This window comes from Prorops nasuta, unplaced genomic scaffold (assembly GCF_024137725.1).
Source record: "Prorops nasuta isolate Cenicafe-Biocafe unplaced genomic scaffold, Cenicafe_Pnas_1.2 PNAS00003, whole genome shotgun sequence".
NCBI lineage: Eukaryota > Metazoa > Arthropoda > Insecta > Hymenoptera > Bethylidae > Prorops > Prorops nasuta.
The window spans coordinates 5,048,305-5,064,883 of NW_027116800.1; the positions used below are offsets into that span (position 1 = coordinate 5,048,305).

General features: G+C 39.4%; 1 protein-coding gene across 3 annotated transcripts in view; it reads left to right on the plus strand.

Moving 5' to 3' along the window:
* LOC136785671 (kinesin-like protein KIF26A) overlaps positions 1–16,409 on the plus strand; it is a 320,836-nt gene extending 304,427 nt beyond the window's left edge. For 2 of the 3 annotated variants that reach the window (XM_066746852.1, XM_066746851.1), the window contains exons 8-16: positions 1,132–1,225; positions 4,412–4,609; positions 8,911–9,123; positions 9,205–10,836; positions 10,913–11,158; positions 11,647–12,105; positions 12,208–12,486; positions 12,835–13,107; positions 13,205–16,409. In XM_066746852.1, coding sequence (XP_066602949.1) covers positions 1,132–1,225; positions 4,412–4,609; positions 8,911–9,123; positions 9,205–10,836; positions 10,913–11,158; positions 11,647–12,105; positions 12,208–12,486; positions 12,835–13,107; positions 13,205–13,404 — 3,594 coding nt within the window. In that variant the 3' untranslated portion in view covers positions 13,405–16,409. Of the gene's footprint in view, positions 1–1,131; positions 1,226–4,411; positions 4,610–8,910; positions 9,124–9,204; positions 10,837–10,912; positions 11,159–11,634; positions 12,106–12,207; positions 12,487–12,834; positions 13,108–13,204 lie in introns of those variants that run through there. The other variant, XM_066746853.1, reaches the window with a different exon arrangement.
* Positions 16,410–16,579: the final 170 nt, after the last annotated feature.

Below are 16,579 nucleotides of genomic sequence, written 5' to 3' on the forward strand. Positions count from 1 at the left end.
TATTTTCAGGATTGTTCAAGCAGTTTCGTTCGACAAAAATGGTCGAGTCGACTAATTCAATCTGGCCTAGCAGTATATTTTCCCGATCCTGCGCTATAAGGACCTTTGTTGGTTGGAGGGTAAAGTACTGTGTGTATAGTCAACGTTATTATTGATTCTTCGAATGAGCGACGGATTGAAGTGTGCGGGGCATTGAGGTCGCTTTTTCATTTCCGTTTATCGATATAAAAAGAAAAGTCTTTGACCTGCAATCGCCGATCACTTTATTCCGCCGATCGGCAGTCACTCGACAATCGACAATCGAGCAATCGTAAAACGCTGTCTTCTCTATACATATACATATATATATATATATACCTTTCTCTCCAAGCGCATCCTAAAAAATCCGTAGCTTTCATCTTATCTTTAAAAAATCCTCACTTTCGACATTTTAATTTTGCTCGCCAAGTTTTCTCTATCATTTTTCCGATATTTCCATGCGTCGGCCAATGACTGATGGAAGATCAGATATAGATAAAGAAAAAGGACGATTGGAGGACAGTCGATTATACTAGTATCGATTGGCTCGGCGAAGCAGGAAATTCCAAGCAGCTTCCGCAGGAAATTCGCCAAACCCGAAACGGGCTATCCCCGTTTCCCATCCCCATGCACCCAGGATATTGGCGTCGACAAGGCCAAAATATCGTGTCCCTATCGCTCTCTCTGTATCTAACGCATGTAATAAGCCACGATTGGGCCTCCAGAAGATAAAAGTTGCAGTCGCGAGCTGGATCCTCTAGCACAAGGGAAAGACCTTATCTGACTATGAATATATTAGAAGCTAACAAAGTCTCCCGACCTCGCCTTTTAAACAACCCGGTTACACGCGTTTATTAGTTTATTAAACCTTCCTACAACCTTCTTTATCACTTTGCAACTTTGCTCCTAACCCGGAGAGTTTGAATGTCGTCCGTGATACAATTATACTCTCATTTTCCTTGTATTCTGTAGATAATTATAAATAATAGCGTATCAGAGTTGTTTGCTAGAAAGATTGAACCTTTTGCGCGAGCGAGAAAGTTAATTGACCTATAACTAATAATAATGCACAGATCTGAAATCTTTAATTATTTGTTTTTGTTATTCTTTCAGACGGAAATCTGCTCGAGTGCCCTAACAGATGTCATCCACGCAGTCATCAACGGCACGGATGGCTGTTTGTTTTGCTTCGGCCATGCTGGACTTGGTACGTTATTTTTAATTAAGAGACATACGTCGACGAGATTCTCTGATGTTAGGCAAACAATTTTTTCTCCGAAGATCTGCCAACGAAATTGTGCTAATTATACTCTAGCCCCTAGTCTAATAATATACATTGTTGCATCTTTCGCGAACCCTCATTGCATAAATGTTTTCTTTCGCTTAATGAGATAAAATACAATTAGCCAAGTATCTACTGAGGTTCTGCAATAGCAAAACAACCAAATATAACTTTTCAATTTTCTCGAAACATGATAATAAGCTTTAAATATAGTATATTAGTAATGCAATAAGTTTGAAGAATCTTTAGAATCAAGTATAACGAAACCTATATAATAGAGTCGCTTTCAGATGAATTTAGTTATTTCTAGACCAATTTTATATTTCTTTCCAAATACCATAGAAAACGCGACGACTTGAATTGATAAAACGTAAACCTTTAAATTTTAATAAAAAATTACCAGTATTAACTATAGGATCTTAAAAAGTTTTTTTGAAACTTTTCAAAGTTAAGCCTTTTCTTAGAAAGTTCATCATTCTGCCCTCGAATGTTTCCATGAAATTTTTAATACTCTTAATAAAAGCCTTTCTTTAGAAAGAAATGACAGAACTTGAAGATAGAGTGGTGGAGATTTATTTGACAAATAAGTTTTTAGATTCACGTGTAAAATATATAGAATGACCTTATTAGCGCGAATTTAAACTTTTATTCAATTTCAAATAAAAAGATTTTGAAAAAGTAAATACTGAATATTTATCTAATTTACACATATCTGCTAGCTTTTACAAATAAATTATTATAAATACATAATCTACCATATTGCAAATTGTGCACAGAGGGCAATTAACGGATTCTGCATTTTTGTGCTCTAATATAGCATACGTATATATGCAACAAGCAAAGTTTTTTTATATACAAGCGTTTATCAATAAAATTCTCTCTTCCAATTTACAGTTAAACTCGAGATCTCATTTCTTACTAATAATACGACCTGCTGACACTGACTGAGCTCTGCCTCTCACTCTTACTCTCTGTCTACCTAGAGTTTACGTATCGATTGGTTAACTACAATTTGTGAGCGAATATTAGTGAATTTCTCAATACTTTTTATATCCCGTATTGAATTTTATCTCATGCGAATAAATATTATTGCGTGCTAATTGGACCATTTATCGAAAATATCATACTTATAAGATTCAAAGTTTTTTTCATTGTTGCTTGCTTGAAATGACGTTGCTCTTTTTCAAGTGTGTAAGTCAGGCTAGGCAGGGCTTGAAGAATGAAGTCGGAGAGATGGAAAGTTGTTTTACATTTTAAGTAGTGATATCAAGTTTATATGCAAATGTATGATTATACGGTGAGGGGAAGGGTACGTGTACACAATGATATCGCCTTAGGAAAGGGAAGAAAAAGTTGCGAAATATCATGGAGGGAAGAACTGAATGGTTGAAGGAAAACTCAAGTACGGGGAATCGAAATAATATACATATGTATGCTACTGGGACAAGATCAGTGATTCTTTTCATCTATTTCCCTTCAATATTCAAAGTCTAAAATAATTCGCCAAAAAATTGGATTCTTCAAAGACACATAGTGATCGCTATACCAACATTAGTATAGAAATTAATATGACAGATATGATTTATTTCAATCAGAAAGAAATGAAACTTCTTCGAGAAATTTTTACAGTTTACGTATATACATTTTAGAAGAATTTCTTGCTTGTTTATGGAAATAACTGATGTCTCAGTTATAGAATGCGTTTTTCTTAAGAAACTTTCCTACGAATATTCCGCAAATTTCTCAAAAGAACCTCAGCAAACGTTGTCTGAGAATGTTTCACCCTCATCCCTGATACTCTCACCATTTGCGGAACAGCGTGATCTGCTAGCGCATAGCGAGGATTCTTCGACAAATTCTACAAGGTTTCTACACGAATTCGCAACAAGAAGAGTACGGTTTAAAACTGTATATAAAGTTTACTAAAAAACAACTGCTACGGAAATCGTACTTTTATCATCTATATAATATAATCTCCCTAAACTTTTGCAAAAACATTCATTAGAAAAATATTCATATGCAGGTATGCGAGAGTAACCGCTCTCCATTTTTACGTATTTTATACAAATATGCGGAAACTATTTATTATTTTCTGAAAGGATAACCTGATATTAAACAAATAGCGGCTGTAAAATTCGCTGCATTGATTTTCTCGCTATTTAAATATGATTTTTCCCATGCAACATAAATAACACCATTCGCCAATCTAAGTTAAGACAATTAAATAACATTTAAGATTCAACTGCTGCCACGGTTACAGTTTTCCATTAATCCCATTGCCAGAGCCCTGACTCGGAAAACTCTTTTCAAGAACTTGTTTCACGATCTCTATCCTTCTCTTACTGTTTACCTTGCTGTTTACGATTTTAATAAGAACCCTTTCATTTAGCTATCAATAATGTGCCGCTGACGCTAAACTCACTTTCCTTTCCTTTCTTTTTACGTAAAAATTTAATCTTTCCAAATGGAGTGAACGACTCCTTATTCTAGCGTGGAAATATTAATATTCAATGCGCAAAATCTCAAGAAAAGTTTCGTGACTGGAATTGGGCAAAAGTTCGTAAACTAAATTGGGGCGGACTGATTATGCATATCAATTTTAAGGATTAAAACATTTATTTCGCAGTATATCTACTCCAGTATTTTCTTGTTATTGGTAGCTTTCTTTAACATTGATATGAAGTATAACTTAGCAAAGATTATACCTGGCGCAAGCTTGTACGAGCTTGCATTATGAACAAAAGAGCCAATTGGATGATTCATTGGCCATTGGAACTTTATCGAAGGTGCACACAAGCCCGTTACAAAACCACATTATGTCCGGCCGCTAAACAGTAAACAAATTAATCGCTATGCTTGCGTCGACCAGAAATCAAATATCGTAATTATTGCTCTGATACTGAGTTGTTAAAGTCCCTTCATGCACGTTAATTTGATTTTCAAAAGCATTCAGTCTATTTACCACAATATCGGAGAAAATGACAATTATTCTAATCAGCATCATTCGTTAGCAACAGTGCATTAAATCTAAGCATAAATAAGAGTGTTCTCCATACCTCGAAGGGTTCTATTAGATTTATCTATATACGATGGAATTATCGGACATTTCAGGAAAGTCTCACACGATGCTCGGTACACCTGAGGCCGCCCACACCTTGGGTGCCATTCCATGTGCAATTTCGTGGCTTTTTCGAGGTATATCCGAGCAGAGGCAGCGAACCGGGGCTAGATTCAGCGTGAGGGTCAGCTGTGTTGAATTGACCACCGGCCAGCAACAGCTGAGGGATCTCCTCGCAGCCCACGCCAACGGTAAGTATATCTACATATTGAAAACTTCAACCTAGAAATCCCATGCGTACTCAATCCAAATATAGGAACAACAATTTTCGTCTCTAAATTGTATCAACGTTCAACACTGTACCATGATACTTTATATATAGCTTTCAGTCTCATATTCAAATTTATAATTTTAACTCAAATACAAATACTATAGCTTTGATATCGAATTAATAGTCTCTATCTTACCTATTTTCTAACCATATAATATAATTATTAATCCTGTGGTTTTACTACATTAGATGTAACTTAATACTAATTGCAAACTTTCAAGATAGGTTTTTCTTTTTTTTTCTTTTTGCTAAAGCTTGTGAGAGCCTTATTACCAGACAGATGACTTTTATAGCTAGGGAACGAGTGATTATAATGAAAGAACATTGGAGACAGAAGATGAAACGCGTAGACCATTGCTTTCGGATATTACGGATACTGTCACGTCTCATTTACTTTATACTCGAATTTCACTTGTCTCTCATTTCGGAGAAACGTATGGAAGGTACCCTCGGGTGCTTTCGCTCACAATCGACGAAACAAGGATAGGGTAAAGTGAGAGAGGGAATGAGAGAGAGAAAGAGAGAAAGAAATAATAGTAAAGTAGCAAAGGACACAAGAAGAATAGGATGCAGTAATAGTAAAAGGCCCAAACTGCGTATTGTATATGTCCAGTAATAGAATGGAAAGAAGGATGAAAGTTTCTCTGGTCATCCGTAGAAAATCTTCTAGGCGGGGACAAATTCCTGTTTCGGGATTTCACAGTAATATGCAAAAAAAGTCTTAGATATTGGCCGCAATTTGGCTTGAAATTCACGGACCAACGAGTGGACGAGGCGATGCGTAAAATTGAAGACCAGGAATATTTTCTCCATTTGCCCCCTTTGCTTTCTTCGACTCTCAGATAACCTAATACTTTTCTTCTTTTCTTTCGACGATCGTATCTTCGTCTTGGACAACCCCGTTTAACTTTCGAAACTATGAAAAATTCTCAATCACTATTAGATGATGTCCAATTTTTAAAATATTGATTGAACAAGGAAAAATTGTTTTCAAATAGAGGTTTTCTTTTCATTAATTTTGGGGTCCCTCGAAAAGAGTCCAAGATTATCCAAACTCAAAGACTTAGTATTCGCGGCTAATAATGCCGAGTTAATAAAAATATAAAGCTAAAACAACACCAAAGTTTCGATTACTATAAGCAGGCCGTGCAAAGCAAATCCCTACAGGACACTTCCCGTTCTCGTGGAACTTGCACTAATTAAGAAGCGATGCAATTAATTTTCCACCTTATTAAATAATTAACTCGTATTCCAAGGGTTCCCTTCATTCTGAGAACCTTACCTTACCACTCCCCCACTTCTTCACTATTAAACCTTCTCCTTCATCCTTTTTCTTCCTGATTTCCATCCCTGCAATTTCATTTGTCCTTCCCCCCCATCTCAAAAGCCAAGACTTAGACTAGATTACCAAAGTTTACTTTGGCGATTATTCTATTTCATTCGCTAATTTCAAAAGATTACCGAGTCTCCAATATAAAACTTTGTTTCTTCGAATATAACTTTTACATCATAATTGCAAGTTCTACATGACTATATACAGCCCATATACGCGAATAATGAAATTGTAATGGTTTACACTAAATGTAGTTATTATCAGTGTTATAATCGTTATAATTCATAATGACCTTGAAAAGTGAAATAATCAATCGTTTTAATCACCGACTACTAATCATAAGATTCACTATGATTAAATAAACTCAATTCCCTATGAGAATTACTTCGATAACATTCGCCGAAACTAGTTACACGTTATCTTGAAGCTTTCATTATGCTATCCTGTAGAACGTTATTTTCCCAGCCATTGCAACCACAGGTATGTCATTACAGTAAGATCAACGCAACGTATACTATATGTAGGTATATGTCAGTCAAGATACGCTGTTCAAGTTTAAGGGGGATGCCATTGGAGACTATGCTCATTTAGTCTAGCTGTTTCCCTCTTTTGCCCTTAAAACCGAGAGGCGAGGAAAAAGTGTCCAATGACGGTCCATTGCCCCGAACTGGTAGCGCAAAAGCCACCCTGTATAGAAAGATGGTTTTCTTTAATTGCCGTTACAAAGTAGATCCGCGGCCTACCCCTCGTAAAAGTTACGACTGAACATTCTCTCTTCATGCCTGAAGGGAGACACTCGGTGTTACGAGGACAGGAGGATAATATCGCTTAGAATGAAATTCAGAAGTTTTCTTCGTCACTTGCTGAAAATCCTTTTCTTTAGTAGAAGATATCAATTTTATTTAAATAATTTTCAGTTTTAGAGTACAGGTTTAGCATTTAATGAGAGCTGCAAAAAAGAAACTTTAAAACTTTATAATTTGCGAAATTTCTTTTAAAGACCATGAGAAATTTTAATAGTTTTTTTTAGTAATAGAAGATACTTATGGACTTTGAGCGTATAATACCGTACATCTCGAGGATTTACAATGTACATATAGCCCGAAATGCAGCGCCTTCCTATCTTAGCACTTCGTTATACAGATCTTGCGATGCTTTTGGAGGTCGCAGTACTTATTTCTCAAAACATACGAGAGAATAAAATATTTCAACTGCATCTTTTACCGCTGCCAGCCCACCTAGACTGTTATTACTTTGATGCAACATTACGTGATTATTAATCAGATCCTGCCCCCTCCCTTTCCGTCTCTCTCCTTCTCGTCTTCCGGCGTTCAAGAAAGCTCCATCGAATTTTGTTTTTTTCCATAAAAGTCGCAAAAGCGATATATAAACCCCAGCGATATTATTGAGTATTCATGAGATACTGTATTATAAAAGCCTTAAATACAAAATGACGTAAAGCTAGCCTGGCGGTAAATTCGAAAACTGTAGCCTATAAAACTGTTGAAACATAACTATAGGTTTAAAAGTGCTTTCGGACGGTCGCAGGCTGAGCTTAGAGGGTGAAACGAGCCAGATTTTTTTTATTGCCGATTGCCACGAGGGTACGGCAATGTTTGAGCTTCAGTGGCTATATTCGTATAAGGCGTCGAAAGGCGTTTTATCGAAGTTAGTGGACGCACCCTACCTTTTCCTGCAGCTAGTGCACCGGCCAGATCCAGACCAGGCCAACAGACGTGCAGTTGCTTTAAGCAGAAGTCGCATCCATTATGCGTTTATGTTCCCCACTCCAGTCACTCGTGCTATTCCGACTAAATTCCTTTTTTATTTCTTCAAGTCCTCGTAGTCGCAGTCGTCTTCAAGGCACAGATGCTGGCGATATTACTTCCTCTGGTCCCTTTTATGGATATTGCTACAGGGCTTCTCTTCCTACACTATATTTCTAGTATACTATATATACATATGTATATGCGTAAATTTATATATATACATATACTATATATTTATATCACGATGTGTGTACTGTATAAGAACGTGAAACAGACCATTGACGCCAAAGTTACTCGCGAGCTTATCCGCATAACTCTACCTTGGGACGCATTCTTATACTATTTCCTACTTTACCTCGTGCGCGTACCAAAACCTTATTCATCGCCTTGCTCCAACAGGAAAATCTTGCTTTATCATAATATATGAATGCCATCAGGTATTAAATAGAAACGGAATGTTTGACCATCTTCGCATCCTCTCTTTCATGTTATAAAAATCATTGTAAATTTTGGAAAAAAAAAAACAGATAAAATCACTTTACGAGCTCACATTTAGCTCTCACCCTCCCCCCTTTATTACTTAATGCCAGTTTTATGAGCGAAACAATATATTAATGTGCGAAAGTGATGGACGTAATGGTTGTTTTACGAGTCGATCACCTGACGCACAAATACAAAGTACGCTGCAGTCATGCAGGAATCGTGGCTACGCTTTTACGCTGATCACTATTTACAACTACACTGAGCATTACCTTGATTATACTGGCGCCTGTTCGTTGTTTCAGACACACGTGTGCTCTTCTATCAACGCGCATTTCTAGACTACAGGCGTGTATAGAGAATAGACAAAAAGCATTGGTAGATATCGCTCGTTGTACTTTGACATTTTATTGCTTCCATAATTCAAGGGGAAGATCCTAAAGCTAAACTGACCGATTTACGAGCCCGGCTTACCCAGGCTTACCCCCTAGTCACGCCTTATTCCTATATCGTAGAATATTACCTTGAAATTGAAACGATGAAATTCGTAGGATTAAATTAAATATGTAGTACGTAATACACACCTACACATGAACGCGTAGCTACAGAATAATCGAAACCTGAATTTTTTGCTTAAAGACTCCGAGCAATCCCCTGCTGTATACTTGAGGGACGATCCCTTGTTCGGTACGCTACAACTTCAGCAACACAGCGAACTTCGAGCACCCACCGCAGTACGTGCAGCTTTTTATTTGGACGCTGCGGTTGCCGGCCGACAACGAGAAGATGGCGATGCCCATTTGCTCTATACCCTCCATGTTTATCAATACAGCGTGGCTGGGAAAGGAGGAGGTAGGTTAAATGAATTACGTAAATTTATAATTGCAAAAAAATTTATCTTAAAATAAAAATTGATCTGTTTGTGGTACACAGTTGCCGGGGGAAGAAGCAGATTACACCTGATGGATCTTGGGAATTCGGAACGGGGCAAGTCATCGGGTGGAATTCCACTATCCGGCTTAGGAAACATCTTGTTGGCAATTTTTAACGGCCATAAACATCTTCCCTACAAAGAGCACAAATTGACCCAGTTACTAAAGGAATGTTTGGGCTCGTTGACGTGTCACGCAGCTATGATAGCTCACGTTTCGCCAAGCGCCACGCAATATTCCGAGACGTTGACGACCGTTCAGCTGGCATCGAGGATACATCGCATGAGGAGAAGAAAGTTCAAGTTTGTCAGTACTGGTATACAGGGTGCTGGTAGCAGCGGGAGCTCCGGCGAGGAGGCTGCCAGGCAGAGCAACGAGTGCGATCCAAGCTCCAGTGACTTGTCTGCGGATACTGTGATCTACGTGGGACCAAGCGTGGACGACGCCACTGATGGCGAACATCCACCGGTTTACATACCTAGTCTAAATTCCGGTGACAATAGATGCGCCATGAATCGAGTTCTCCGAGGATCCGTGGCTGAGAGACCGAGCAAAATAGCCGAGGAACGTAGTCCTGCTCACAAATCGACGAAAGCTGTGAAGAGTCTGATTCAGACAGCCTCGAAACAAACCTCACCTGCCCACAACATATCTCCGAAGGCCAGCCCAGCGAGGAAGGCATCCATGGCCAAGGTCTCCACTTCGAAAATCACCGATTCGCCTGGTAGCAAAATCCCAGTAGTGGCTGCTGCTCCTAGTGGTGGCTCGGATGAGCAATGGATCGATGGCCCTAGAATTTCAAAGTCCAAGGTTGCTGAAGCAAGACACTTGTTGAAAGATTCTCATCATAAGAAGGAGACCTGGGTCGATGGACCCATGCAACATACGGCAGGATCCGGCCTCCAGTTGCATTCTCAGCATTCCGCGGCAGCGGGATACGGATTCATGGATAGTCATAAGAAGAGTATGATCAGGAAGTGGGTGGAGAATCAATCGTCGCAGATTCAAAGGACGAAACACGTAGCACCTAGGATAGACTCGTCAAAGTCTCAGCATAAAGAATCGACGACTGGCTTCAAGTCGGGCCTAGGAGTCGACGACGACAACACCTCCATGTCCACCGTCGAAAGCGACAGTTTAAAAGCGAACGAGATCGAGGACATTACCGAGAAACTCGGGGCCAAGCTCAATCTTCTCAATGGCAAGTCTAATACCGATTCCGGCTTGGATTTAACGGCTAGTCCGGTTATGGACGACAGTACCGACAAAGCTAAACTGGATTTGCCGGATGACGAGGACGACGACGAGGAAATTATTGTTCCACCACCGCTCCCACTAATCGAACCACTTAGCAATGGAGTCAGTAGAGAAGTTTCCATGGAGAGTCTTAATTTGTCTCACAAAGATATTGTATTGCCTTCGAGACACTCTTTGTCTTCGGATGACGAGATTCTGGAAGTTGTCGAGGTTGAAGACTTAGAACCAGTACCGATGCAAGACTCTTGTCTTCAAGTCACCGAAGAAGATATAGCTCTGTGCATGGGAGAAAATCCCTTACCAGAGAGTGATCAGGAGGAGCACCCTTTGAGAATTCTCAGTCAAGAGAATCTCACTGTTGTCTCAACGTTTACAGGTAATTCAAATTCATCGTTACGATTATTTCTTAAAAATGAATTTAAATCTATAGAAAATAATGTATGAATTTTCAGATTCCATGTCGGTAATGTCTGACACGGAGAGGTACAGGCCCCACTACCACCCAGTTGGCGCGGGTGTATTACCAAGGCCATACTTTGACCACGAGGACTTCTTGGAACAGGAAACAAGACACAAGTTCGATCAGTTGGCCCGCCTTCACGAGCTCTACCAAAGTAAACTTGCTCTCGCCAACGTCTCTAATTCCGCGACATACCAGAGAGAGAACTCTTCCTCCATCAATGTGCGGGACGCTCCATGTAAGTTTTGCCATGCTTCGTCGATTCAAGGGGGAAAGCTCGACGGACCGGATGAAAGATAGGGAAAGGGGGAGGACTGAAAGGAACCACAAATGAAATCTTCTTCCGTTCTTGACATTAAACCTCCTATAGACAGACATATTGTTCTTCTCTATAGTCTATGTATCACTGTGTTACCTTCTACTGTATATATGACTGATGTATGTCCGCTCCTATCTGATATATACAGAATGGAGGATGTCTAATAAACGATTTTTCTTTCCCAATTACCGAATAACTACTAGAGAAATACGAAAATTATCTTGATCGCGGATGCATCGAGAGACGAATGTGTTAGCGAGCCAATAATTTCCCGAAATAGCCGACTGAATGTTGCTTCGGTCGCTTCGGAACAAGACAATTAAGTTTATCGCTTTAAGGATAGTTCTCGTATTTCACTGTTAACGCGCTCTACAGCATAATATAAATTAACGCAGGACAAATTGCAGCCAGCACCGCCTTTCGTCCGCCATCGCGTTGTCAGTCCTTGTCACTATCGGATGTTCTATTCAACGACAATGCGAGCAATCACGGTAGCATCTACAGCGAGCCAGCTTATATCGCAGGCAAAACAACGGATCAGGAGAAGATCTGCGACAATTGTCGTCAAAGTATGTCTCGGCCAGCTACGGCATCCTATTGGTATCCCAGCAGCGTGGCGCATCTTGCCAGCCCAAGGAGATACTGCGGAAAACTGGGCGAGTGCAATATTTCTAGTTTGAGACACCCGGACGGTGCGTCCAATCCGAACCTGAAAGAGGAGGTCGAGAGGGTTCCCGGAAACGGAGCTTCTGGCTCTGATCCCGAGGAAGAATACATCGAAGCGAAAAAGCTCTTTACCGCCGCTGAACGACCGGAGAGAACAGTCACCGGAAAATCTAATATCGAAGACGACAGCAGGTTACAAGGTTGGTCTTAAGAAGAAACGAAACAATCTCTTATTATCAGTTGCTATAGAGTGTATACATAGTATGATAATACGCTGATAATGTCACGCGTTGTTTTCACAGTCGCAGTAACTATTCCATCAGTCTCTGTCCCATCGCCAGCATCGTCTTCGACTCGATTGCAGCGCAAGGTTCTTAGTCTCGGATCATCCTTGGCTCTGAATAAAGAAGGATACGATTCTGGCGCTGACTCCACTCCACGTGCAACCAAACTATCTCCAGCAACGCTATCGAGACATCGTGCCGAAAGTTCTGGTTACGACAGTGTTGTCAGAGACAGCGAGACTAGCAGTATTGCCAGCGAATCCTCGAGACAAACCAGTGCCCTTCAAGAACACCAAGGTAACTTTTCACCGATAAACATTTAATACTCGATTTCCTCAGCCCTCCATTCTCTACCCCAAATCAAATTACTTGCACTTTAATCCTTTAAGTATATCTCGCACGATTGAAATTGCATGCAGGTTTCCGGAGATTCTAATGTTACATATCGATTTTACACACACACACACACACATATATATATATATATATATGCAAAACCTACATTGAAGCATGTTTAGGGAAGATGATGACTAAAAAAAAGCAATTAGCGTCGAGTGCAAGTTTCTAAACTGGTCCCATCCTACGATGATTCTCCTCAGGTGGCGCACTGGGGGTTTTAACCTCGACGTTGTGCGGCTGTTTCAGCGGAGGGACAGCGGGTGGCAGGGTACGGGCTCCGGTATCGGGAGCTGGGACGAATCCGGCTGCACTCGCGGGTGGCGCCCGCATCTTCGGAGATTCTCGCCTATACAAACGAGGACGTGGCCATCCTGGAGAAGCGCGCGCGATTGCGCTCGGAGCCACGTGGCACGATGTTCAGGATACACAACCTACGACGACGCCGGCGCCTTCTTAGAATCGAGCTGCGGGAGGCCAAGCAGCGCTTGATGGTCCCTGACGGCCGTTGGAGCTACGAACGTGAGTCTGCTCGATCATCTTAGCATATAGGAGCTAGCGCCATTGCACCACGATCATCGCATCTTTCATGATAATAACAGCGTTGATTTCTATACAGTGCACGTGGAAGATTGTATGGACTGGCAGGACCCGTCGTTCCTGGAGGCCCTCCAGGCTGAAACTTGCATATTGCAGAAGAGGGTAGAAGCATGCAAGAGTCACGTTCTGCTGGTGACGTGCTTTGATTCTTACCCTCGTTCCAGCGCCAGGATCGCCTATAATAATCCGTCTGAATCAGCGTGTTACACGGCGTGTTGATCGATGGTTGCCCGCGCTTCGAATGCTACGAATTTATCTGGGAAAAACGAGACGGGCGAGCTCGGCGAGTGAATCACGTCGGTGATCGCTCGACTCCGTCCAATAGTTGTTAATTCTCACCAGTGTAGTAAATTTCATCCATCGTACATACACGTATTATACTCTAAGGTCCGTCGATAGAAATTCCCTAACGTTGATGTGTCCACCGAGTAACTATACCTTTTTTATCTCCGTCACGACTTTTATATATATATATATATATAGTTGTTCAAGAAACGTTGCTAACTCAACCGCCAGCAGTTGTTTCAATATTTCCGTAATATTGATGATCTCGTAGCGAACTGTATTTTGTATATTTGCGGTAATCCCTGTTTCTGTTTTACGATGGACATATTGAATACTTGTTGAAAGTATCGTACCACAAAGGAAAGATCTACTTGGCTCCAAATCTTGAACACCTGAATATTTCTTTGTTACTAAGGTGTTGTAAAACTTAGCGAGGGCTGTAGATCTCTGAATTGGCTATTAGCGGATCTTTTTGTGTATTCAGACATCATTGCTGCCGCTTAGGTTTTGCTGACAAAACTGGCGTGGCGTCATTAATGTAGAAGAATATAGAAGACAAATCTTAAATGTGAGCATACACTTTATGTATCACACCGAAAATTGTATAAGGTAACGCGTAAAGAATAATGGAACTTTTGTATGCATAAAATGGAGCTTATTATCTCCTGCGAAACACAATCTGATTGTTCTTCGTTACTTACGATCACTGCCATAATTACGACTGATGAGTCGACCAATGACTGCCGATAACAAGACTGTCGGGTTTTTTAGCCATAACTAATATTCCGAAGTCTGTGACAAGGACTAAAACAAGTCACAATATTTATAATAATTACGCGGTGAGTGAAATTTGTATTTGCTATATGAACGAATCAGCCGCACCTTATTATAGCACTTGAAGCATTGTTAACACAGAAGAACACCCGTTTGTTAAGCGCGATCAATGTTTTAGGGTGATGATCACTTGAAGGATTAAATGTTTATCATAAATCTTAATTTATAGAAAATTTCTTGATATTCTAGAATTTTCTTGCATAATTTAAATTATTTTAACGAGATATTTATTTATTGAGGAGAACGTTAATTACAATTTTGAAGGATTATTTTATTTATTAACGTCCATGGCTATGTGATAACGCACGACAGTCGTAAATATATTATAATCACTGGCATTGTTCGACAGCTTATATCGAAAATGCAGAGCGTACTACCTAGAGTAACGACTTGCGTGACATTTTAAAACGTTGAACATGAACGAGTTTATATTATTTGTAAGACGAATGAGGAATTGCTGTCAGTGAGTAATGCCAAGAATAAGAGCTTTTTATACGATTAACAATTTAAACGAATTAAAAGACAGACATTAAGAAACATATATTAGTGCACCCACGTTTATTGAAGATATCGTAGCTTTAATCGTTATCAGCAGTTACCGCACACTTTATAAAAATCTTATAGAATTCACTCGGGAAGGTGAATATCATGAAAAATTGAATCTTTTTAAAAGTTCCCAAAATTATCAATTATGATTATCCTCTCGCGTATACTCGCATCGAGTCCTTTCCCCTTCGTTAAAAACTTCAAATTTCATTATTTTCCAAATTTACGGCGTTACTCAACGCAATGTAAGTTTTATGAGAAGAGGGAAAGGCTTAGAGAAAAATTCATGGAGTGTTTATAGGAGCATATAAAATACTACAAATAAGTGCAGCTGGAGAAAAGTAGGGAAAATTGTAGAGGGAACAAAAATAGAGAGCGTGAAAATAAATCTAGAGAAAAAAAGACTTGGGATAAAAATAGATTATTCGAGAGTTTCCCCGATGCGAGCGTGAGCGAGAGTAAAATCGACGCGAAGTACCCATCTTTCTCGTCCTGACTGTTGTACCTTAAAAACCTCTGTCTGTATATACCATCCATATTTATAAATTTTCCAAACTCGTTGAATACGTACTTACCAACACATTTCAGAATCACTTTAAGAATTTTTTCAATTTAATAATTGTTTAAAAATCGCAATTCTTGCGTTGGAGGTTGTTTCAAAAATGCCTGATCGAATTAGCCTTTTCTCAAGTAAATTGTGCAATAGAATATCTTCTTCAATACTGTCAGAACATATCAGTACGTTCGTACTAAATATTTAAAGGCTCTACTGTACGCAATAAGTCACTTTTAATCGATAATGTCCTGAGTATGGGACAACGCTGAGTGCGATTGAATATTAAATGAACTGTCTTTTGTACTTCTGGGTAAACTTTCTCGATGGTACCTGTGATTTTAATGAGCCCCCGATGATACTCTATTATCCAAAAATATAAGCTGTTGTTGCAATTCGTCATTTAAACATGGTCAAATTAAGTTTTGACGCCAAAGTCCAAAATAATACTTATAATAATGATACCGCGAGATTAGCTTAAATATCAATGGTGAGATGAATGTTTGGATAATTGAAGCTCTCCGTAGGTTTGCAACGAGAACTTTCTGCTAGTAAAATTGGGCATATTTCGAGACCTCGCAAATATTTTATGCCGAACAGTTTGCTTCCAAAGGTGAAGCCTCCAAATGTGAACTTCCAGGAGGCGGCCCAAAAACCTCAGAATCCTCGAAGGTGCACCGCCAGTTGTGATGGACGATGTTTACGTCCAATTCCTGTTTATGTAATAAATGTATATGTTTCATTTTGCACCGTCGTCGATGCGAATGTCTCAATTAGAAATATTGCCAAGAGCGTATCAGTCCGTCTACCGTGAATACGAATATAATTATTATAACAGGATTACGGTAACAGTAATTTTATTATTACGGTAATATTGTATGTACTTCTACATCCCACTGAATACAAAAACACGCGTCTTTGTATAATAGTACTTGTATGATATTTATATTTTATATGTACAAATTAGCCATGTAATTTCTTGTAATAAAGATCAATTTACAATGTGCGTCAATTTTTTATTTTATCATGCAGCCTCTGCATTAAATTTCTACATCAATTAATTTTCCACAACAAACGCACATCAACATTTATCCATGTAATACTGGAACTATATAATAATGAGAACGGAAGTACTTCCAACGTTGTCGATTCGATAGAGGTTTTCAGTAAAGAAGA